This window comes from Mytilus californianus, unplaced genomic scaffold, assembly GCF_021869535.1.
Source record: "Mytilus californianus isolate M0D057914Y unplaced genomic scaffold, xbMytCali1.0.p SCAF_2, whole genome shotgun sequence".
NCBI classification, from domain to species: domain Eukaryota; kingdom Metazoa; phylum Mollusca; class Bivalvia; order Mytilida; family Mytilidae; genus Mytilus; species Mytilus californianus.
In genome coordinates this window covers 71,653,722-71,679,019 of record NW_026262668.1, presented here as the reverse complement: position 1 = coordinate 71,679,019, position 25,298 = coordinate 71,653,722, and the positions used below count along the sequence as shown (strand labels likewise).

The following is a 25,298-nucleotide window of genomic DNA, read 5'->3' as shown; positions in this document are numbered from 1 at the left end:
ATCAGTTTACTATCTAGGACTTGTAGTAAGCAAAGATATGAGTTGCCCTCTTTTCTTAGTCTGTGTGAATACTACTGGAGGTATATTGAGAACTTTGAAGCCATTGCAAAATGCATGCGTAAGCTAATAGATAAAGGTCATGCATCGTGGTGGACTAAAGAATGCCAACAAGCCTTTGAAACATTCTAAAAATCAAAGCTCCTCAAGGCACCAGTACTGGCACATCCAGACTTCATGAAACCCTTTTACTTGACAGTAACGCAAGACAGTCAGCCATTGGTGCAGTGCTATCTCAGGAAATAGACAGAAAAGAGTAAATTGTTGCATATGTGAGCTGCACTCTTTCAAAAGACCTAGAAGATATTGCATTACCCAGAAAGAGTTACTTGCAGTCGTACACTTAGTCAAACACTTTAGACATTTTATGTACGAAGGACTTTTGTTGTGAGAACAGACCATAGCTCCCTGCAATGAATTATGAACTTCAAGAATGAAGTAGGACAGCTAGCAAGATGGCTTGAGGTTCTCAGCTGATATGACTTAAAGATTAAGCATAGACCAGGCAACCAACACAGGAACGCAGATGCTCTGAGCCCTCAGACTGCATGATCAAAAGGTTTAGCAGCACATTAATCCAGATCAGCACCTACTTTTTGTGATGATAGTGTTTAGAACGTCAATACAGGCTGCAAGCCAAATAAATTGTTGCTCTGCTTACCCTTCCAGAGCACCTGAGATCACCCACAGTTTTTGGTGGGGTTCGTGTTGCTTAGTCTTTAGTTTTCTATGTTGTGTTTTGTGTACTATTGTTTGTCTGTTTGTCTTTTTCTTTTTTAGCCATGGCATTGTCAGTTTATTTTCGATTTCTGAGTTTGAATGTCCCTCTGGTATCTTTAGCCCCTCTTTGATGGGCATAGAGGTTGCCAAGCCGGTGTATATCATGTATGAGCTTCCTGTATGGATAAAGTCCATCCCAGCTTATAGATGGTATGGTAATTGCAAGATAAAGAATCGAAAGGGCTCACAAATTTGTACAAATACATGTATCTTGAGAAATGCTCCAACAAAAAAATGTCATGACAAACACCTGAATTTGAGTAAATTTGATTAATCAAAGTGCGAGAGCACAACAAAGGCTATTGCCGTCAAGTCAATGTTTTGGATTACTAGTTTTCATCCATAATGAAAAGAATAACACTGGAGATTAATTAAATTCAGAAAAGACTATTGACACTGATTTTACACTACTTCAGCATTATAGAGAGAAGTGACTTCTCTTTTTTAAGACCGATATGGAGAAAAGGAAAGACTTAAAGGACAAGAAATTTGGAAAGGAATATGATGTTTTTAATGCATTACATTGATCAAACATTAACTCAAGATCATTATAATCACATTTTGATGAAGCAAAAATCTTTTCATGAACGCTTGAATTACGCTTACAAGTGCCGGCAGTGAAAACAAAATACTTAGAATCACACAACTGGCACTTTAACAAGTAGTGTACTTGTGACTCAGTTATGCAATTTCACAGCAAAGCGAGTGAAGGCCCAGATCGAGGATTATCCTTTTGTTTACCGAATGTTTCATGAAGTCTGGATGTGCCAGTACTTTTGCCTTGAGGAGCTTTGATTTTAATGTTTAAAAGGCTTGTTGGCATTCTTCAGTCCACCAATATGCATGACCTATATCTGTTAGCTTACGCATGCATTTTGCAATGGCTTCAAAGTTTTCAATATATCTCCAGTAGTATTCGCACAGACTGAGAAAAGAGGGCAGCATACATCCTTAGATTCTGGCCATTTCTTGATGGCTTCTATCTTCTGTGGCAACTCATATCTTTGCTTACTACATGTCCTAGATAGGAAACTGATTTGGAAAAAAGTGAAAACTTAGGTTTCAATTTCAACCCTGCATTTTGAAGTCGTTCAAACTCTTTAGATTTACATATCTAATATTTCCGTGAAAGTCCTGCTTTCTACAATAATGTCATTCAAGTAGACTATGAGAAAAAAGCAGAGAAATAAGGCTTCTATTATGATGATAATACAAAACCTTTTTTTTTTTAAATACATGGCATGAGGCAATACCAGCATTCAGTTAGGGAACGAAAAAATGTCCATAGGTTGAAGTTATGTTCAACTTAAAAAAGTAAATTGGATGACGCAATTGGCATTGGCGTCAGATTGAAGCATTGGCCTATTTTTAAGACCATATGCTTTAAAGAGCAATTTAGAGCATTCACTATAAGAAAAGCAGTACACCAGATTAAAAAGCAGAGAAATAAGGTATCTTTTTTGATGATTTTAAGTATTTTGGTTTTTTTAATTGACATGGCAAAAGGCAATACCCTTATCAAGTTTGGGATAAAAAAAAAATGTCCATATGTTGAAGTTATGCTCAACTCACATAAGTTAATGCGATGACACAATTTCTTGGAGGAGGGGGGTAATGTGATGAATATTGTTTTTAATACATTTACCTTGAACATATTTACATTTTAATCTCATTAACAAAGCCAAACATAAACTTATTATATAGTTACACACTTAATTATCCACATACGAATCTACTTTCATTTTCGGTTTATTTAAAATTGTCCAAGTAAATGTTAAATTTCGAAAATAGTGCTGGGTTCTGAATTGATCTATATCCCAAATTGGTAATGTCAAATTAAAACATAAAAGATGTGCTTTCAAATTACATTCATAAATGTTGGTATAGTAAAACATTTTAGCAAAATAGTCGTTTTGGTTGACTCTAGTAATAATTTGGGAGAGTAAAAGACCTAGTGTATCAAGCAGTGCTTGCAGTTATTGTATCCAGGGATGATTCCAGCTGTTTTCAAATAGGTCCCTTGATCATCAAATTGGGAATTTTTATTCCAATTGGGAATTTTTTATGCATAAAATCTAAGATGAAATGACATTTTCCTGTAAAAACGGAAAATGTATATTAAGTTTCATCTGTACACTGATGATAGAAGTTAAAACATTTTGAATAATTCTGGATGGGCTACTGAATATGATGTATATATCATATGTGATAACCAGATCGCTTGACAGTTATTTGATTGAGACCAGGGAAGTTGTTACATTAAAAGATCATTGCACATGATGCACCATCTTTTGTAGGCTTGCATCTTACAATGTAGCTATGGTAACCTAGGCCTTTTACAATAATATATATATCAGCTAACATAAACCACTGAAAAAAATCATCCATTTGGGTATTTTTTTCAACAACAGATCATCTTTATAAATTTTCCTTGATTCAAAGTGATTTCAAATTGAACTGGCCAATTGTTGAATTCAGAAAAGCAATTATATACTTTATAATTGATAAGATATTTTGTGATTTTTACTTGCTGTTTAATATGTAGAAGGTTGCCATAGTTTAACTTTTGGTGTCTCTCTAAGAAACAGGAAATTAAAGCATTGAACCATTGTATTTTAATATTATTTTGATCATCTTCACAACTTTTGAAACAGTTACATAATGTCGACATCGTATTAATAATTTCATGAATGATCTATCATCCACATGTATTTTCAAAAACGCTCAAACTTATGACTTTTGCGGAAATAGAGCCTGACAAAATATAAAATAATTTCTTCTACAAAGTTTTCATCATATTATATAACCGGCTCTGCTGGGCGATCTCCTTTTACAAGATCGGCGCCCATTAACATTTATTCATCAATGTTATATCAAAATTTGAATTTTGCTCTCTGTCGATGTCTGCCTTGATGACAGCCATTTTGACAAAAAGCATCTTTTTATCTACCTGCTAGGCGATCTGCTTTTACGAGATCAAATACTCTAATAACATCAAATCATTTAGGCCACATGTTGACATAATTTAATCGTTGTTAATAAAGTTAAATCGTTGACAGCATTCTTATCCGGATTTTAAAACGTTTTGACGACAAACGATGAAAAATTATAGTTGCCTAAATCGATGACGGAAACATTTCCGGAAATATCGATTTTTATTTTATTTTTCCTGAATTGGGAATTTATATTCACATAAATTTTTTTGGGGCCGCCGGCCGATGTAAGGGCCGCTAAGCGGCCCTAAGCTATATAATGGAATCATCCCTGGTATCAGTCAGATGGTATACGTTGACCAAGACACAAAGAATTAGAGGTGAGAATCATTATAATTCTGAAGAAGAATTAGGAAGCATTGGTCCTGAATAAGAAACAGTGTTAATAAAAGTAATTACATAAAGAAGAAGCTGATGAAGAAGCAGTGGCTTCAGTCATGCCTTGGCTGTAGCATAAAGCATTGGCTGCCGCTTGAAGCAGTAGGTCATTTTAAGAGCACTGGCTTCTGCTTGAAGTAGTGGCCCATTTTAAGAGCATTGGCTATGGCTTGAAGCAGTGGACCATTTAAAGAGCATCGGCTACTGCTTGAAGAATTGGCCCATTTTGACAGCATTGGCTCCAGCTTGAAGAATTGGCCTTTTTTTAGGAGCAATTAATAGCGTTGACTGTAAGAAAAGCAGCACACCATATCAAAAAGAAGAGAAATAAGGCATCTTCCTTGGCATCTATTGTTCATGCTTTAACCTTGGCTACTTCATTTGAGGACTAGAAGCCATTAAGCCCTTGGTGTTCGTCGTAAAACTTAGAGTGACCAAACCCCTTATTCACTAGACTAAAAAAAAACAATACCAGTTATTTAGCCTTTGTTGTATCCAGAGAAATAACTCTGGTATGAACTACACATAGTACCTAACCAGTACCCCCCACCCCCCTACTTGACAATATCTCAACCTCAAATTGTGTCAATGGAAAACTATCTACTTGTCTAATCAATCAAAGAGTGGTTTATTAAAAATTGATTAAATTTTAAAGGCACAAATTACTAGAGAACAACAGTTAAAGTCTTTTGCAATCTTCAACAATTAAATAGGACCCCAACATTTGATGAACTTTTTAAACAGATGAGCTTCAGCGTGAAAACAGATGCGCAGTGGTATTATTTTGCTTGGTCATCTTTTATATTCATCAAACATTAAGAAAAGAAGCTTTAAAATTTCAGAAAATGAAATGTTTAATTTGCACTTATAACATTAAATTTAAAGTTCAAAATAAATTGCCCTGTCTAATAATTTTGCCTAAGTGTAAACAGTGGTGTCAGTTCAGCATATACTAAGGCAAAAATATATTTAGTGGCAGGAACTCATGTTTTGCAAGGAGCCAAAAGTAACATTATTTCTTACTTTCCATCTGGCATTCACAACACTAATGACCTAATTAACATAGTAATGTTTAATAAATGATTTTAACTAAATTCTTCAGTCAGATTGAAACGCTAAGCTCTGACTTTTCTACATAATTCTGGGTTGGTCTTATAACAATGAAAGAATTTAGACATCTGCTTGTTTTAAACATACCACATCTAGATTACTGTCAGGTCCATGAAAGTTGTAAGATTGAGGCATCAGAGAATCTTCAGGGAATCCAGAATTGACTAGGATATCTGCTAACTGTCTCTGAAAAACCAAAAAGTTGCCATCATCAGTAAATTAAAATCTCATATAAAATCCAGCAAACAAGTTCACTCTGTCTCTTATCATTTATAAAAAATCAGCATAAACGTTGCAATTGTGACCTTATATCAAAATAATATTGTACTACTAACAAACACATTTATTATGTAAACTGAGTGTATGTAATTTTAATTTTAAAAAAAATTAAGACACTCGTATAGCTCACAGTTACCTAGTTCATCACATGGCATATTATTTCACAACCGGAGACATTCCTCAACCATTGAAATAGTCTCTTTAGCTAAAAAGGCCAATATGAGATCCTTCAAATGAGGCAAGGAGACTCTCTTTTACATTCCATCAGAAATCATTTTGTAAAAACTAATAATTGGAATAAGAACTACTATCAAGTCCATTAGTTTGTTCATCTAATAAGTCAGTTCATTTTGTTCACATATTGTTAAAGGAATGGACTAATAGGACAAAAAAAAACTTACCTTAGCTTCAGATGTCATTCTAAGAGTTGGCATAGACAATGACTTTTGATCACAGAAATTCATCTCTGACATTTCTCCACCCGATCTGAAAATTCATACATAAACATGTAAGCATATGCTGTGGACAGAATATTTACTCATTGACTCCAAATGTTGAATTTGTAGAAATAGAAAAGATTTATGGGTTAGTAGATTCATTGAATATATCTATGTATGAAATTTTTGATAAACAGTTTCTAGCAAATTTGCTGTTATTCATTTTTGAAGCAGCAGAAAACGTTTGTTAAAATCTATTGACAGTAATATTAGATATATTACTCACAGCAAAATATATGCATTAATATTTGATCATTTCAATGAAACTATATTCAGGTCTAGCAGACAGATAAATATTTTATACCAATTTGAATGATTCAACTATATGCTTTATGAATAACATTTATTACCCATAAATTTAAGAATATTTACCTTGAATCTTCCCACATTTGGAAAGCATTTAATAATGCTACATGATCACTGAATCTGTCTCCAGCTAAAGATTTATGTACCCAGCCTAATCTTCTCCTATCTGTAGGTGTTATAAATGGTTCAGGGAAGGTTGTACTGGCAGCTATTGTACAGACTGCATCACCAACACTGAAATATTACATTCATTATTTGTTTTCAATTTTTGTTAAATAATCAGATCAGATCTTTAAGAATGGTGGAAGACACTAACAATGTATAAATCATTTACTTCTTAGAGAGTTTTGTAGAACTTTTTAAAATAAATGGAGAATGTGTCCATGGGATACAAATGATGCCCCGCTTGCATACAACATTATAAAGGGACATAACTCAAGAACGGTAAAAGTGACGCTACCAAAACTCAAGCTGATCTGTGTATTGTGGTAATAAATATTGTGTATAAGATTCATAATGTTTAGTTGAGGCAAACTAAAGTTAGAGAACAGAAACAAAAAAAATCAGCAATTTTTTTTTCCATTGTAAAGGGGCATAACTCAAGAATGGTAAAGTTGAGGCTACCAAAATTCAAACTTGATCTGTGTTTTGTGGTAATAAGCATTATGAATAAGTTTCATAACATTTGGTTGAGGCAAACTTAAGTAAGAGAACAGAAACTAAAAATTTGGAATTTTTCATTTATAAAGGACATAACTCTAGAACGGTTAGAGTGATGCTACCAAAATTCAAACTTGATCTGTATTTGGTGGTAATAAGCATTGTGTATAAGTTTCAAAACATTTGGTTGAGGCAAACTTAAGTAAGAGAACGGAAACTAAACATTTTGCAATTTTTCCATTTATAAAGGGGCATAACTCTAGAACCGTTCGAGTGACGCCACCAAAATTCAAGCTTGATCTGTGTTTTGTGATAATAAGCATTGTGTATAAGTTTCATAACATTTGGTTGAGGCAAACTTAAGTTAGAGAATGGAAACTAAAATTTTTGTAATTTTTCCATTTTTAAAGGGACATAACTCTAGAACAGTTAATGTGAGGCCACCAAAATTCAAACTTGATCTGTGTTTTGTTGTAATGAGCATTGTGTATAAGTTTCATAACATTTGGTTGAGGCAAACTTAAGTAAGAGAACAGAAACAAAAAAATCAGCAATTTTTTTTTCATTGTAAAGGGGCATAACTCCAGAGTGGTTAGAGTGACCCTACCAAAATTCAAACCTGATCTGTATTTGGTGGTAATAAGCATTGTGTATAAGTTTCATAACATTTGGTTGAGGCAAACTCAAGTTAGAGAGCAGAAACTAAAAATTTGCAATTTTTCCATTTATAGAGAGGCATAACTCTAGAACGGTTAAAGTGACGCCACCAAAATTCAAACTTGATCTGTGTTTTGTGGTAATAAGCATTGTGTATAAGTCTCATAACATTTGGTTGAGGCGAACTCAAGTTAGAGAACAGAAACCAATTTTGGGACATACGGACGTGTAGATACAGCAGACAAGGGTAAAACTTAATGCCCCCTCCGCTACGGCAGGGGCATAAAAACAAAATACATTTTATTGAATATACATGTTTAAAGCAGCATTTGCAAGAAAAAGTTCTTTCCAATTCACAACATACTTTTTTATTCAATAGTGTTCAACATCTGTTCACATTAAATAATCTGCATTCAGCATTAAATAAAATGCTTCGCTGGGCACAGCTTGATACGACCGCAGAGGACGAACCCTGAACAATTGGGGCAAGTATGGACACAACATTCAAGCTTGATACAGCTCTGAATTTGGATTGTGATTAAATATTTGACACAGCATAGGTTTCTGACACAGAAAGAATGTGGTCTAAGAACTTCATTTTTTTTAATTTACCTATTATGGTCCAATGTCCAAAATCAAAATACATGGTTAGATTCAGCATATCAAAGAACCCCATATATTCAATTTTTGTTGAAATCAAACAAAGTTTAATTTTGGACCCCAACTTGGACAAACTTGAAAACTGGTCCCATAATCAAAAATCTAAACACATGTTTAGATTCAGCATATCAAAGTACCCCAAGAATTCATTTTTTGTTAAAATCAAACTAAGTTTAATTTTGGACCCTTTGGACCTTAATGTAGACCAATTTAAAAAACAGGAACCAAAATTAAAAATCTAAAAACATGGTTAGATTTGGCATATCAAAGAACCCCAATAATTCAATTTTTGATGAAATCAAACAAAGTTTGATTTTGGACCCTTTTGACCTCAATATGAACCAATTTGATAGCGGGCCCACAAATAAAAAATCTAAATACAAGGTAAGATTCAGCATATCAAAGAACCCCATATATTCAATTTTTGTTGAAATCAAACAAAGTTTAATTTTGGACCCCAATTTGGACCAACTTGAAAACTTGGCCAAAAATCTAAAATCTAAATACATGTTTAGATTCAGCATATCAGTTTAATTTTGTTGGACCCCAACTTGGACCAACTTGAAAACTTGGCTCATAATCAAAAATCTAAACACATGTTTAGATTCAGCATATCAAAGAACCCCAAAAATTCAATTTTTGTTAAAATCAAACTAAGTTTAATTTTGGACCCTTTGGACCTTAATGTAGACCAATTTAAATCAAAGCGCGAAAGCGCTGTAAAGGCAGTTAATTACAGGTTGTGTGTATTTTTAGTCCAGTTATATCATTATCTTGCATAGTACATTGTACTTATCAGAGATGGCTTTCAGTATTTAAGATTTAGAGTTCTCTAATGATATTGAACAAGTTTTATGAATGTCATATTCTGAGCACTATATGAAGGCGATTGTTCTCACTTGTTTATGAACTAGTGCATTATGTCCAGTTTGTACCTTTTTTTATCTATGTTTATAGTCAAATACTGTTTAAAATAGTTTGGCATTTTCTTTTAAGTAATAAGTAAATGTTATCAACTGTATTTTATTCAACTTTGCAAATGTGGTTTGTTACTGGTAAGTACAATGTATGGATGATAGTTGTTTCATTGGCAATCATAACACATCTCCTTATTTATATAATGATCTATATTCAACGACCTCAGGTATAAAAAAAAATGTATGTAACTAAACTATGATGGGAAACCTTTGACTTCTTTCTTTAATATAAACTTTTGATTTGGTACCATAGAACTATGTAGAATAAATGTACATTGCAACATGTCAACTCTTTCAATGACAATACTTTTTTTAGAAACTATAACTCCAAGCAAAATTATATTTCCAAGTATAAAGTAATTCATGAATGAAACAAGAGTACACACACTGAAATGTCTCGCCTTCTTTACTAATCATTGATATTATGTTGATAGTCCTAAATATAAAGCTTTATTACAACTGTCACATAAACTTAACATTAACCAAGTAAACTAAACATTGACCAATGAACCAAGAAAATGAGGTCAAGGTCAGATGAACCATGCTAGGCAGGCATGTACAGCTAACAATTCTTCCATACAACAAATATAGTTGACCTATTGCTTATATTTTAAGAAAAACAGACCAAAACACAAAAACTTAAAACCGAGCAATGAACCTTGAAAATGAGGTCAAGGTAAAAAAAAACCTGCGTGACTGACATATAGATCATAAAATATTTCCATACACCAAATATAGTTGAACTATTGCATATAGTATTAGAAAAAAAGACAAAACTCAAAAACTTAACTTTGACCACTGAACCGTAAAATTGAGGTCAAGGTCAGATGACACCTGCCAGCTAGACATGTACACCTTACAATCATTCCATACACCAAATATAGTAGACCTATTGCATACCGTATAAGAAAAACAGACCAAAACACAAAAACTTAACTATAACCACTGAACCATGAAAATGAGGTCAAGATCAGATGACACCTGCCAGTTGGACATGTACACCTTACAGTCCTTCCATACACCGAATATACTAGACCTATTGCTTATAGTATCTGAGATATGGACTTGACCACCAAAACTTAACCTTGTTCACTGATCCATGAAATGAGGTCGAGGTCAAGTGAAAACTGTCTGACGGGCATGAGGACCTTGCAAGGTATGCACATACCAAATATAGTTATCCTATTACTTATAATAAGAGAGAATTCAACATTACAAAAAATCTTAACTTTTTTTTCAAGTAGTCACTGAACCATGAAAATGAGGTCAAGGACATTGGACATGTGACTGACAGAAACTTCGTAACATGAGGCATCTATATACAAAGTATGGAGCATCCAGACCTTCCACCTTCTAAAATATAAAGCTTTTAAGAAGTTAGCTAACGCCGCCGCCGGATCACTATCCCTATGTCGAGCTTTCTGCGACAAAAGTCACAGGCTCGACAAAAAGGAGTTCTTAATTAAGTAATAAACTGATTCACTGAGCGCAGCTGGATACACCCACAGAGGTCCAACCCTGAACAGTTGGGGCAAAAATGGACACAATATTCAAGCTTGATACAGGTCTGAATTTGGATTGTAATTAAATATTTGACATATTATAGTTTCTGAATAAAAGTAGTCAAAGAACTTGAAATCGGTTATATGAATTGAATTTATATTCAATTAAAGATTTCTTGCTGTTGTGCAATACACTGTGCTGTTGCGCAATACTTAATAAATCTGTTGCCAGACTATAAACAAATAAAGTTCAATTTCTTCTCAATGTCATATTTGAAATTTATGAAAATCAATAGGGAGACTACATCAATAGCTATAAATAATTCACCAAAGTTTCATGCGAACTGCTTAAAGCATTTTTGAGTTGTTGTCCAAAAACTGGAAAATCCCCCCCTTTTTAATGAATAAAACCCCATAACTCAGAAATGTAAAATCTAAAATTTATAAAATTCTAAAGGGTGCTTACGGATTGATAATTTAGTCTTAGATGCAAGATTTTTTTATCAATTGTTTGTGGCTTTGAACTAGCTGTCAGTAAATGCGAGTACTCTCAGATCTGTACCTAGTGTCTTTTTGTTGTTTGGATGTACAACTACCCGGCCACGTCCACTTGTATTTGTATTTATCCATCTGATGAGTTAAGCCTCTTTCAACTGATTTTTATAGTTCGCTCTTATATTGTACTGTTACACCACTGTCCCAGGTTAGGGGGTGGGTTGGGATCCCGCGAACATGTTTAACCCCGCAACATTCTGTATGTACATGTATGCGCCTGTCCCAAGTCAGGAGCCTGTAATTCAGTGGTTGTCGTTTGTTTATGTGTTGCATATTTGTTATTCGTTCATTTTTTGTACATAAATTAGGCCGTTAGTTTTCTTGTTTGAATTGTTTTACATTGTCATTTCGGGGCCTTTTATAGCTCACTGTGCAGTATGTGCTTTGCTCATTGTTGAAGGCCGTACTGTGACCTATAGCTGTTAATTTCTGTGTCATTTGGTCTCTTGTGGAGAGTTGTCTCATTGGCAATCATACCACATCTTCTTTTTTATATTTACATCAACAGATATAAACAATTCACCAAAGTCAAGGTGAGACAACAAAACTTAGTTGTAAGATCTCTGAAATTTTTTACACGGTACAAGTTTATCTAATTGTTGGAGATTGTATGGTGACAGTAACACCTGTAACTGCTTAACCCATTTCTTATGCACTTTGGTTCGATAAACTCACTGAATATCATACCACATCTCCTTATTTTTATATGCATTACAATTTACATGTGCATGTAATTGTAAATAATATTTATATATATATATCAGAACAAACTTCATTGCGTCACTTTTATTTATGCATCCTTTGGCACAATACAAGTTCTAAAATTACACAACATAAAACAACTAAATGTTATTTCAGATGAAAGTTTTGTTTCAGTTCCATTCATAGGATTTATTAGAATTTTGTATGTTTTGCCAAGTCCAATAATTAGCTCTATGTGCACGTGTTAATTGGAGACTTTTCTATCCCGTATAAGAGTTTTGGAACTAATTCTGTTTCTTTTTTTGAAAAAAGTGAGCAAACAAATCTTGCACATTTAAACCTTTGTCTGCCATCACACTGTCACCTGGATCACATAATTGAACTATTCTACATCTTTCAACTATTTCACAGTCACTGGTACAACCAACATATGCATTAGAGACATAGTTGACTAAACCACCAGGTGTCGAACATACAAGTATTTTCAGTGTTTCTGTTTTTATATGATGAAAAGGTTGCCTGAGCTCTAGGAGCTTTAGGTTTTATCACGGGATATTCTGTGCTGTCAATTATAATCCAAGTTGTAGGAAACTTTAATTCTAAGTTGGATGGCGAAAAATACCTGACTAAACCACTAAATGGCCAAGTGTTAGCCTCACGCCACTGTTTAGACATAAAAACAATCCATGTTTACACAATATTCTTAACACTAGTTTCAATCTAGAATCTAGACAGTTCAAAGTTGGTTGTATAATGCATCAATTTCATCAAAGCCAAAAAAAAACTGATTTTCAAATGACACCCTATCAATTTGAAAATATATGTATCTCAAACAATGTGCTGTTGGACCAAGTGTGGTCAAAACAATAAAAATTTAGTATACAACTCTTAACCGGTATAAAAATGCATGGCTGTGTCACGTGTCTTCATTTCAAAATTCTCTGCTGAAAATATAGGCATTGATGGTGTTTGCCTAATTCCATCTGTGAAGCTCAACATTAGCTTGGTAGTTGGTGGTGGACAGTCATAAATCCTGTCTGCAGTATGAATTACTTCTTCAGGAAAACCAACTTTACAATCAAAACTTTCCTCTAGATTTCTACTACAATATTCATCAAGTTTAGTTCTTTTGTTTTCACAGGAAACTGCCCTTATTTTTCTTTTTGCGGACGATTCAGTCTCTTGCTGGGTCCAGGAAAATAGGCTGGGATTGGCAGTAGACTTAAGTCTCTGTATGGTGTGTTTGTGCCCTGAAAAAGGTTATAAAACATTAGTTTTTTGATAATTAAATGAACTTCCATTAGCAATGCATACTTTGTACAGAAGCAAGTTAACTCGTACCATTGTAAACTCGTACCACGTAAACTCGTACCAATCAGAACTCGTACCACTGCAAACTCGTACCATTAAAAATATATTCAAAATACGAAAGTTTTATGATTTTTTTTTTGGTAAACTAAATAAAAAAAGTTGAATTACTTGAATTTTATACTAGATTTTAATGAAAACTTAGACAAAAATACGAATGTTTTATGATTATTTTTTTTTTAAGCTTTATACAAAAAATTCAAATATCTTTGAAATTTATACCAGATTTTAATGAAAACTTAGACAAAAATACAAATGTAATTTCTTAATTACCATGCTAATAAATATATTAAATTCCTTTGATTGTGTGATTATTGGTTGATTATTAACTAATCAACTTGTTTTTTTTTATCTTTAACTAATCAACTTGTATAATCATATAAGCATGGTCATATTCTGCTGAAATGTGCTGAATATTGTATAAAAATAAATTTCATACTTTCTAACTGTTGGTCATAAACAATTTTAAACCTTTAAAACACAATCAATAAATTCTTTCATTAAATAAAATTCCTTTTAGAAACAATAGAAAAATACCCAAATCTATTCAATGTTACTGATTTGGAATGATTAAAAATTAAATCAAATAGTTGTCAGTAAAAGTTTAAAAAAGAGTCTATTCAAGGGAGACAACAAAGCCAATCTGCCACGGTTTTCTCTATCCAATTAGACAAGGAAAATTAGCTACAAATTGGTTATTGTAATTTCAAATTATATACATTTTACAGACTTATGAGGTATTGAGTGAAATTAAAGTATATATTCATCTTTAAACACCATTTGAATGCATTTAAATAAGTTGGTACGAGTTTACAATGGTATGAATTTACCGTGGTACAAGTTAGCAGTGGTACGAGTTTGCATTGGAACGAGTTTTTGTTTAGTGGTACGAGTTGACATTGGTACGAGTTACAATGGTACGAGATAACTATAATTCCTTTGTACTCGTAACCTGGCAAAATATTAACTAGATTTATTCATTACAATCTGGATAAAACTATGTTAGCCTGATTCAATGTACATCAAAATGTATGTTATGTAAATCCAAAGGACAAACAATGAGAGACGTATGCAACAAACATACATTGTTTGTACCTAAATAACTATAATATAGATGAGAGCATGTCATTGTTTTGTTCCTGTTAACATTGTCATTGATATTTTTCAAGAAAGTCTATGAGGCATAGCTTATGCATTCCTGTCATTACTACATAAGCATAATTACTGCTAAAATAATTCTCAGTATGATATACCTCTTGTAAGAAATCATTATAATTGTAGCAAGCACCAAAAAATCTCAAACAGATCACATTGAATCGTAATCCAAAAAATTATGACGTCTTGAATTAACCACCCCCTTTTATTCTAAAACGATAATTGCGGTTGTAAACAGAATTTGGTTTATTCGCATGGCGATTACATATATAACTATATATTTCACAAAGAAAATAGAGTTTTACCATGAATAGTTTCCTGCACGTAGTCTTTTTCAGTAAAACGTGCCTTGCAAACAACAGCTGATTGAGATGGACTCCACGATATCATCGTGTTCTCGTCCAATCTGCGTATGGGCCATGGCGTTGATCCAACTTTTCCTTCTTTTTAAGTCATTTGGAAATGCATGTCCTCCTCTTAAATGACATCCAGGTACACAACAACAAGTATTTGGCATCGTTAATTAAAAATATAACTGAAATAGTTGCACAGTGCAGAAACCGGAAGAAGAGGAACAGGATCCGCAACCACGGCGCCACCTATTCAGGAACGATAATTTGCTACTTTATATAACTGCGAAATAACAATAACGTTAGACGGGTTCGCGTGCATAAACAGAAATGCGCTTTAAATTGTATAATATAATTCATGTTCAGTCGACCTTTAATTATTATATCAACGACTGAAATGATTTATAAACATCTAGATTGCAGATAACGCTCGAAATTAACCCGACCTCTTTCCACACGGAATTCAAATAATTCTAGTTTGTCAATCGGTTGACTGCTTATAATGTAAAATACAAATATATCAAAAGTTTTTAAAACTAACAAAACACAATGATCGTTTCTCTATTTTCCAATGTAAATGAAATGAGACAAAAAACATTTTATACCACAATAAGAAGAGGAGAGAATCAACATTTTCCGGATCTACTTGGAGCTAAATGACCCCCCACGTAGATAAGTTGGATATCGCGGAAAGAAATATTAACACGGCAACTAGAAAGGCATTAAAGCACTGCCTTTAAAAACGGGACCCAAAATTAAAAATCTAAGTACACGGTTAGATTTGGCATATCAAAGAACCCCAATAATTCAATTTTTGATGAAATCAAACAAAGTTTAATTTTGGACCCTTTTGACCTCAATATGAACCAATTTGATAGTGGGCCCACCAATAAAAAATCTAAATACATGGTAAGATTCTGCATATCAAAGAACCCCATATATTCAATTTTTGTTGAAATCAAACAAAGTTTAATTTTGGACCCCAGTTTGGACCAACTTCAAAACTGGGCCAAAAATCTAAAATCTAAATACATGTTTAGATTCAGCATATCAAAGAACCCCATATATTCAATTTTTGTTGAAATCAAACAAAGTTAAATTTTGGACCCCAACTTGGACCAACTTGAAAACTGGGCCCATAATCAAAAATCTAAACACATGTTTAGATTCAGCATATCAAAGAACCCCAAGAATTCAATTTTTGTTAAAATCAAACTAAGTTTAATTTTGGACCCTTTGGATCTTAATGTAGACCAATTTAAAAAACGGGACCCAAAATAAAAAATCTAAATACACGGTTAGATTTGGCATATCAAAGAACCCCAATAATTCAATTTTTGATGAAATCAAACAAAGTTTAATTTTGGACCCTTTTGACCTTAATATGAACCAATTTGATAGCGGGGTCCACAAATAAAAAATCTAAATACATGGTTAGATTCAGCATATCAAAGAACCCCATATATTCAATTTTTGTTGAAATCAAACAAAGTTTAATTTTGGACCCCAACTTGGACAAACTTGAAAACTGGTCCCATAATCAAAAATCTAAACACAATGTTTAGATTCAGCATATCAAAGTACCCCAAGAATTCATTTTTTGTTAAAATCAAACTAAGTTTAATTTTGGACCCTTTGGACCTTAATGTAGACCAATTTAAAAAACGGGAACCAAAATTAAAAATCTAAAAACATGGTTAGATTTGGCATATCAAAGAACCCCAATAATTCAATTTTTGATGAAATCAAACAAAGTTTGATTTTGGACCCTTTTGACCTCAATATGAACCAATTTGATAGCGGGCCCACAAATAAAAAATCTAAATACAAGGTAAGATTCAGCATATCAAAGAACCCCATATATTCAATTTTTGTTGAAATCAAACAAAGTTTAATTTTGGACCCCAATTTGGACCAACTTGAAAACTTGGCCAAAAATCTAAAATCTAAATACATGTTTAGATTCAGCATATCAGTTTAATTTTGTTGGACCCCAACTTGGACCAACTTGAAAACTGGGCTCATAATCAAAAATCTAAACACATGTTTAGATTCAGCATATCAAAGAACCCCAAAAATTCAATTTTTGTTAAAATCAAACTAAGTTTAATTTTGGACCCTTTGGACCTTAATGTAGACCAATTTAAAAAACAGGACCCAAAATTAAAAATCTAAGTACACGGTTAGATTTGGCATATCAAAGAACCCCAATAATTCAATTTTTGATGAAATCAAACAAAGTTTAATTTTGGACCCTTTTGACCTCAATATGAACCAATTTGATAGCGGGGTCCACAAATAAAAAATCTAAATACATGGTAAGATTCTGCATATCAAAGAACCCCATATATTCAATTTTTGTTGAAATCAAACAAAGTTTAATTTTGGACCCCAGTTTGGACCAACTTGAAAACTGAGCCAAAAATCTAAAATCTAAATACATGTTTAGATTCAGCATATCAAAGAACCCTATATATTCAATTTTTGTTGAAATCAAACAAAGTTAAATTTTGGACCCCAACTTGGACCAACTTGAAAACTGGGCCCATAATCAAAAATCTAAACACATGTTTAGATTCAGCATATCAAAGAACCCCAAGAATTCAATTTTTGTTAAAATCAAACTAAGTTTAATTTTGGACCCTTTGGATCTTAATGTAGACCAATTTAAAAAACGGGACCCAAAATAAAAAATCTAAATACACGGTTAGATTTGGCATATCAAAGAACCCCAATAATTCAATTTTTGATGAAATCAAACAAAGTTTAATTTTGGACCCTTTTGACCTCAATATGAACCAATTTGATAGCGGGGTCCACAAATAAAAAATCTAAATACATGGTTAGATTCAGCATATCAAAGAACCCCATATATTCAATTTTTGTTGAAATCAAACAAAGTTTAATTTTGGACCCCAATTTGGACCAACTTGAAAACTGGGCCAAAAATCAAAAATCTAAATACATGTTTAGATTCAGCATATCAAAGAACCCCATATATTCAATTTTTGTTAAAATCAAACAAATTTTAATTTTGGACCCTTTGGACCTTAATGTAGACCAATTTGAAAACTGGATCCAAAATTAAAAATCTAAATACATAGTTAGATTCGGCATAACAAATAAATAAATGTGGTCAAAGATTTTACAAATCTAATGCGCCATACTGTGCAATTAAAGATTACTTCTTGAAATTTTTCAATATTTCAAATTTGAAAAAAAATAATATTTGAAGAATAATTCTTTTTAATTTCTGAAATCTGAAATGAGAAAAAATTGACCCCCCACAATTTCTTTTTACCCCCCCCCCCCCCCATTTTTTCCCCCAAACCATAATTACCCATTTAAATTTACCATAGTGCTAACTTAATCTATTTTATAATAGAATTTAAAATATAGTGTCAAATCTTTCATATGGATTTTTTTGTAAAAAAAAAAGATGCAACATTTGCAGATATTTTTACTGGTCTTCCTTTATGAATATGCATTTCTTTAAACATAATTTAAAAGCAGTGTAAGGGAAGTAACCAAAACGTTGTATTTGGATTACCTCCCTTACACTGTTTTAAATTATCTTAATTGTTCATTAACCATTACTTTATACATAATTTAAAAGCAGTGCAAGGGAGATAATTTCAATGATGTATTTGATTTATCTCCCTTACACTGCTTTAAATTATGTTTTGTACTAAAGTATTTGTCCATTAACCAGGACAACCTTGTTTTTTCCCCCTTTTTTGACCCTAATTCTTAAACGGTTTGAGCCATAACCCCTCAAAGCAAATCCTAACCATCCCTTTGTCGTATGGAAACTTGTAGTATAATTTCAGAGAGATCCATACACCGTTCCACAGTTATTGTCTGGAAACTAGAAAATGCTTATTTTTGGCCCCTTTTTGGCCCCTAATTCCTTAACTGTTGGTACCATAACCCCCAAAATCAATCCCCACCTTCCTTTTGTTGTATTGAACCTTATGGTAAAATTTCATAGAGATCCATTCACTTAAACTAAAGTTAGAGTGCGAAAACTAATGCGTCTTCGGACGACGACGCCGGACGACGACGTCATACCAATATACGACCACAAAAATTTTTTTGCGGTCGTATAAAAACAACTAAACACAACTTTATTTCTGTACCATCAGTATTCTAAGAAACGAAGAGAACAAGACACTAAATGGAAGGCACAAAGAATTTGACCGATAGCCACTGTGGATAGTGAAAAATTTTAAATTTCAAAACAAACAATCAAAATTCTGTTGGTTTTTTTTGTGTGTAGGTATGCCTGACTACAGGTATGTCTTAGAAATGTTTAGTAATACTAAGTCTATTGCAAGTTTCATATTTTTTACTTTTCAGATTATAAATTTACTTAAAAGTTAAACATGATAATACTTACTAAAACATACACCCAAAGATGATCATCTTGCCTAGTCTTGGTTCTATAGGTAGTTTAGCTAGAATTTTACCAAGTGGTGTCAGTTCATCATTAGTGTCCAATGCTCTCATCTCTAATAAAAGAATAGAAAACCAATTATTAACAGCTGTAAATCAACATCACATAAACATTTACTGTAAATTCAGAAATTAGGGGAAATTCACCTAATTGCGGACACTTTTTCAAATCCGGAAGTTTGGATACCGTTAAGGCCAATTGCGGACATACTGGTGGTTGTATTTGACAGGAGAGGATAGAGGGGTATCAAATGGACTATTTCCCACGTTTTCAGGTCTCCTCTCGTGATTAGTAGATTGCAAACTCTTAAAAACCGCGGAAATGCCGAGTCGCGTAAATGCGGACAGGAGGAGTTAAAATACGGACACCTTGTCGTCAAATTGCGGACACTTATTTTTAAACAGTTCTTGCTATTCAAAACGCCGGTATTATGCATATATAACATTAGCTCTCATGAATACCCCTAAAGAATACCCTTTCAGTGCATCTTCAAGCATGTTTGAGAATGGTTTTCTCGCATGAATTGGTAATACATGTGGAGAGGTGTAAAAATAAGATTAAAAAAGTTCATTAAATTCTTATACCACACCAATTATTAAATGATATAAGATGCAGAAACTTTTTTGTTCTGACAACTTCCATCGGGATATTGTCTTCCAAGATGCATGCATGCATATATACGAGATATAGTTGTGATAATTTTCAATTTCAAATCGTATGGCATTCATTGCAATGTGTTTTTATGTCCTAATCACTTAAAAATCCGTAGCCCTCACTCAAAAGCATAAGATGCCTTGAGGCGAGATATTTTTTTTTGCACTTTTCGATACTTATAAGATAATTTTATTTATCGTCTGGTTTCTATGTACTCTTTGACAAACATGATTTTTTGCGGTCCATCCAACACCATGAACATCTGAAAACAGTTTATGGAATGTGTAAAAAGGCTTCATTAATTTTGTAAGAATTGGGAAATCAAAAATGGGAAAACGCAAGGTGTGAGGAACCATGCAAATTTTGTAAATTGGAATGTTAAAAAAAAATAAATAAGAATATGGAAAAATGGACACCAAAAATTTTAGGGAATTATGGAAAAGTCAGTATTATGTTTAGTTTTATATGTATTGTCTACGATCATTTGTTGTTTCTAATGTATTGGTCTTTTGTTGGGCAATGTATGACAAATATATGTTGAAAAACCTAGTCCGTAATTATAAATTATGTAATTCATTGACCGCTCCCAACATGTGTAACTTCAAAGCATATTTAAGCGGCGATCGATGTCTTTCAAAATTACTGCACTTTTCTTGTATCCCTGGTGCTTTCGACTGGAGAACCGTCGTACACAAGCATCGCACAAGCATCGCACAAGTTGGCACTCCGAGGCGGGTAGGGAGCAAGAAGGTGAACTTTGGCTTATTTTTATCAATAATACCGTCTTGACCTTGTAGGATATGAATGATGCATTCATTGTTGAAGACCCTACATCAACTGTCAAGATGAAGAACATGAATAAAAGCCCTGTTCATTGATATTTTTTTATTTTTTCTATGTATTGTGCGTGATTTTGTCCCATGTACATTTACTTCACATCCTTTTATTTTCTCTTATGAATACTGACCCATGTCACTCCTCAATGAAGGGTCTTGCTGGCATAAGTCTAATACCTCGAAAATGAAAAGTAAAAAAAACAAGAGTGCACACGCTGAAATGTCTCGCCTTCTTTACTAATCATTGATATTATGTTGATAGTCCTAAATATAAAGCTTTATTACAACTGTCACATAAACTTAACATTAACCAAGTAAACTAAACATTGACCAATGAACCATGAAAATGAGGTCAAGGTCAGATGAACCATGCTAGGCAGGCATGTACAGCTAACAATTCTTCCATACAACAAATATAGTTGACCTATTGCTTATAGTTTAAGAAAAACAGACCAAAACACAAAAACTTAACACTGAGCAATGAACCTTGAAAATGAGGTCAAGGTCAAATAAAACCTGCGTGACTGACATATAGATCATAAAATATTTCCATACACCAAATATAGTTGAACTGTTGCATATAGTATTAGAAAAAAAGACCAAAACTCAAAAACTTAACTTTGATCACTGAACCATGAAAATGAGGTCAAGGTCAGATGACACCTGCCAGCTAGACATGTACACCTTACAATCATTCCATACACCAAATATAGTGAACCTATTGCATACAGTATAAGAAAAGCAGACCAAAACACAAAAACTTAACTATAATCACTGAACCATGAAAATGAGGTCTAGGTCAGATGACACCTGCCAGTTGGACATGTACACCTTACAGTCCTTCCATACACCGAATATACTAGACCTTTTGCTTATAGTATTTGAGATATGGACTTGACCACCAAAACTTAACCTTCACTGATCCATGAAATGAGGTCGAGGTCAAGTGAAAACTGTCTGACGGGCATGAGGACCTTGCAAGGTACGTACATACCAAATATAGTTATCCTATTACTTATAATAAGAGAGAATTTAACATTACAAAAAATCTGAACTTTTTTTTCAAGTAGTCACTGAACCATGAAAATGAGGTCAAGGACATTGGACATGTGACTGACGGAAACTTCGTAACATGAGGCATCCATATACAAAGTATGAAGCATCCAGGTCTTCCATCTTCTAAAATATAAAGCTTTTAAGAAGTTAGCTAACGCCGCCGCCGCCGCCGGATCGCTATCCCTATGTCGAGCTTTCTGCGACAAAAGTCGCAGGCTCGACAAAAATGAAAGGGAGCTTCCCCTAATGTTACTAAATGTTGTGCTAAAATTTTTTTTAAAATCTGTCCTAGTAAATTTTAGTTATCTTACGACATAGAAAGTGTAGACGGACGGATGAATAGACGTGCAGAGTGATTACTATAATAGGGCACCCGCCAAAAGTCGACAGGCCATAATAAAGACGTAGTGCTGGAGATTGTGGTCACGCATGATGATACACTATTGGCGTTAGTTGCATTTCGTCACATATATACTTTTTTCTATATCGGATTTTATCCGAATGGCGAAAGGATACCAGCGTGTGCAGAACATACATACCTAGTTCTGTGCCTTAGAGGAAATGTCTAAAACACAACAGGTTAACGATAGGTACAAAGGATGATTAATTACTAACATTCATTCGTCCATGCAGGTTAAAAAAAACGTGAGGCATACGTCGTTCACATGAGAAAATTAGCGAACCAAATATGGAAGATGCAGGTGATACTGTGTAACAGTTTCACCCGAAGAGAAGGATGAGGACGAGGAAGAGCTTATTAAAAACTGTTTAGTTATTAAATAGTTTACAATTGAATTGTTATATGATAACAAAGCTTTTAGTTTACGATTTTTTGATAACTAAAGAAAATAAGTGTTTGATTACCAAAGCAAATATTTAATGATTATGTGATTATGTTGGCAAAAATTTGGTGATTATGCAATTACTGGTACCTCCCCATGAGGGGCCTCGTTTGTTTTTCGATTTTTCACAGACGGATGGACAAACAGACAGACAGACGACTGGAAGCACAAAGTTGTTACTAAAAGTCTAAAGAGGTCTTTAAAACCAATGTATTGGTTACATTATTTCTATCATGTTTTGAAAAGTTTTATAAAAACATTTCTTTCAAAAGAATATTCGTGATATCAATAAGTTCATCTGCCTCTTCCGCAGTAAGAATGTCCAACTCTTTACCTCTTCTACTTGATTTTCTAGCAATAAACACAATGCTGCTGAATTCATTTTCCTTATCACTTTCAATAATTTTGCATAGTAGTGTTGATACATATTCATGTTTTAATAAACGCATTAATTTCAAAGAAAAATAGCCAATAAGTGTTTACATCATTGTCAAATAGCCATTCATCTACGAGACATTGTTGCATTCGGGCGATTGTTTTCTATACATTTTATTGCATTCAATTTGCTTTCGCAAAAAGTCCTTAACATGTAGACATTCTGTAAAGAAAGAGAAATAGATCGATTGGCTTGCCATCCCGGGGATGACATTTTCAGTTTTTGACCTATTGAAGATGTGTGCAAGTTGCCAACTGGAGTGGAAATCAGACTTGTAAACGCATTATGTTCGTAATATTCAAAATGAAAGCTAAACAAATAAACCCAAATCAACGCTTTATTAATATAAATGTATCGGATTGAAACTAATAATGCTAGATTATAAGAGAGTTAAGTTTATTTCCGTCATCATGGTATTGACATATGCACCACTGCACGTGTTAGTTGTTCAAAATATTGTGTGTCCGCATTTCGGCTATCATATTATTTTCGGTGGTGAAAATGCGGACACTTGCTTATTCCTATTTTGTAATCCAAATTTAGACAAATCAGTAAAAATAATTAAAAGAAATGTTTCCTTGCATAAAATACGCAATGCCTATTGCTTTTCAGCACATAAATTGCCATTCTTACATGAACAACTGTGAATTGAATGTGACACGCTTACTTTGGAATTTTTCAAAATTTTCTAGATTTCAAACTTGTTGACATAAGTTATTTATAGCATGCAATTTCAATCACATGACACAAAAGTAAATCATTAGTAATAGACATGATAACCTTATTGCAACAAAATAGAGATTCAATAGTAAACAAAACACCTTATTTCTTATATCTATTTTATTTCAATTTTTCATAATTTTATTGAAAAGTGAGATATTCGTTTTCCGTCCGCATATCGGCGCTGTCCGCAATTAGGCGATTTTCCCCTATTGCGTGCATTTTTTATTGTGATTTTTGATGAATGGACATAAATGCAATATTAATTATTGTGATTTCATGGAAATCTGCATAAAGTAAAACGTATAAGATATCAGAATGCGAATTCTTATTTTTGTGATACTCACCTAGTCACATTATTCGCATAAATAAAAAACCTCGCAATAATTTCTGAATTTACAGTATTTGCTCTATATATTTAAGATTCAAAAATTGTTAGTTTCTTTTTTTTGTTCATGACCTTAATAACAGGATCATATGTTTGTATTTTCTTTTCTTTTTTATCAGAAACTAAAAAACTTTTGTTTTAGGAATCATTTCCTTCTTTAATATGTATGTTGTGACAAGTGGAACATGTACTATCATTTTAATGACAGTGGCCTATAGAGGAGTTAAATGTAAGATGATGGCTCCCTGTGTAAAATAAAACAAGAGTGCACACCCTGAAATGTCTCGCCTTCTTTACTAATCATTGATATTATGTTGATAGTCCTAAATACAAAGCTTTATTACAACTGTCACATAAACTTAACATTAACCAAGTAAACTAAACATTGACCAATAAACCATGAAAATGAGGTCAAGGTCAGACGAACCATGCTAGGCAGGCATATACAGCTAACAATTCTTCCATACAACAAATATAGTTGACCTATTGCTTATAATTTAAGAAAAACAGACCAAAACACAAAAACTTAACACTGAGCAATGAACCTTGAAAATGAGGTCAAGGTCAAATAAAACCTGCGTGACTGACATATAGATCATAAAATGTTTCCATACACCAAATATAGTTGAACTATTGCATATAGTATTAGAAAAAAAGACCAAAACTCAAAAACTTAACTTTGATCACTGAACCATGAAAATGAGGTCAAGGTCAGATGACACCTGCCAGCTAGACATGTACACCTTACAATCATTCCATACACCAAATATAGTAGACCTATTGCATACAGTATAAGAAAAGCAGACCAAAACACAAAAACTTAACTATAATCACTGAACCATGAAAATGAGGTCAAGGTCAGATGACACCTGCCAGTTGGACATGTACACCTTACAGTCCTTCCATACACCGAATATACTAGAC

The 25,298-nt window shown here is 33.2% G+C and overlaps 2 protein-coding genes across 3 annotated transcripts in view; both read right to left on the bottom strand.

The window, feature by feature from the left end:
• The window catches only part of LOC127728035 (ATP-dependent RNA helicase A-like), an 88,841-nt gene that overhangs the window by 16,675 nt on the left and 46,868 nt on the right, over positions 1 to 25,298 (bottom strand). For both annotated transcript variants that reach the window (XM_052235196.1, XM_052235197.1), the window contains 4 exons: positions 19,386 to 19,497; positions 6,467 to 6,634; positions 5,999 to 6,083; positions 5,406 to 5,504 (listed from right to left, as the gene is read on the bottom strand). In XM_052235196.1, coding sequence (XP_052091156.1) covers positions 5,406 to 5,504; positions 5,999 to 6,083; positions 6,467 to 6,634; positions 19,386 to 19,497 — 464 coding nt within the window. The remainder of the gene's footprint in view (positions 1 to 5,405; positions 5,505 to 5,998; positions 6,084 to 6,466; positions 6,635 to 19,385; positions 19,498 to 25,298) is intronic.
• On the bottom strand, positions 12,033 to 15,215 carry LOC127728153 (uncharacterized). Its single transcript, XM_052235403.1, has 2 exons — positions 14,942 to 15,215; positions 12,033 to 13,363 (listed from the first exon to the last, which is right to left on the bottom strand). The coding sequence occupies exons 1-2, from the start codon at positions 15,024 to 15,026 to the stop codon at positions 13,002 to 13,004; spliced, it is 447 nt and encodes a 148-aa protein (XP_052091363.1). The 5' UTR covers positions 15,027 to 15,215; the 3' UTR covers positions 12,033 to 13,001.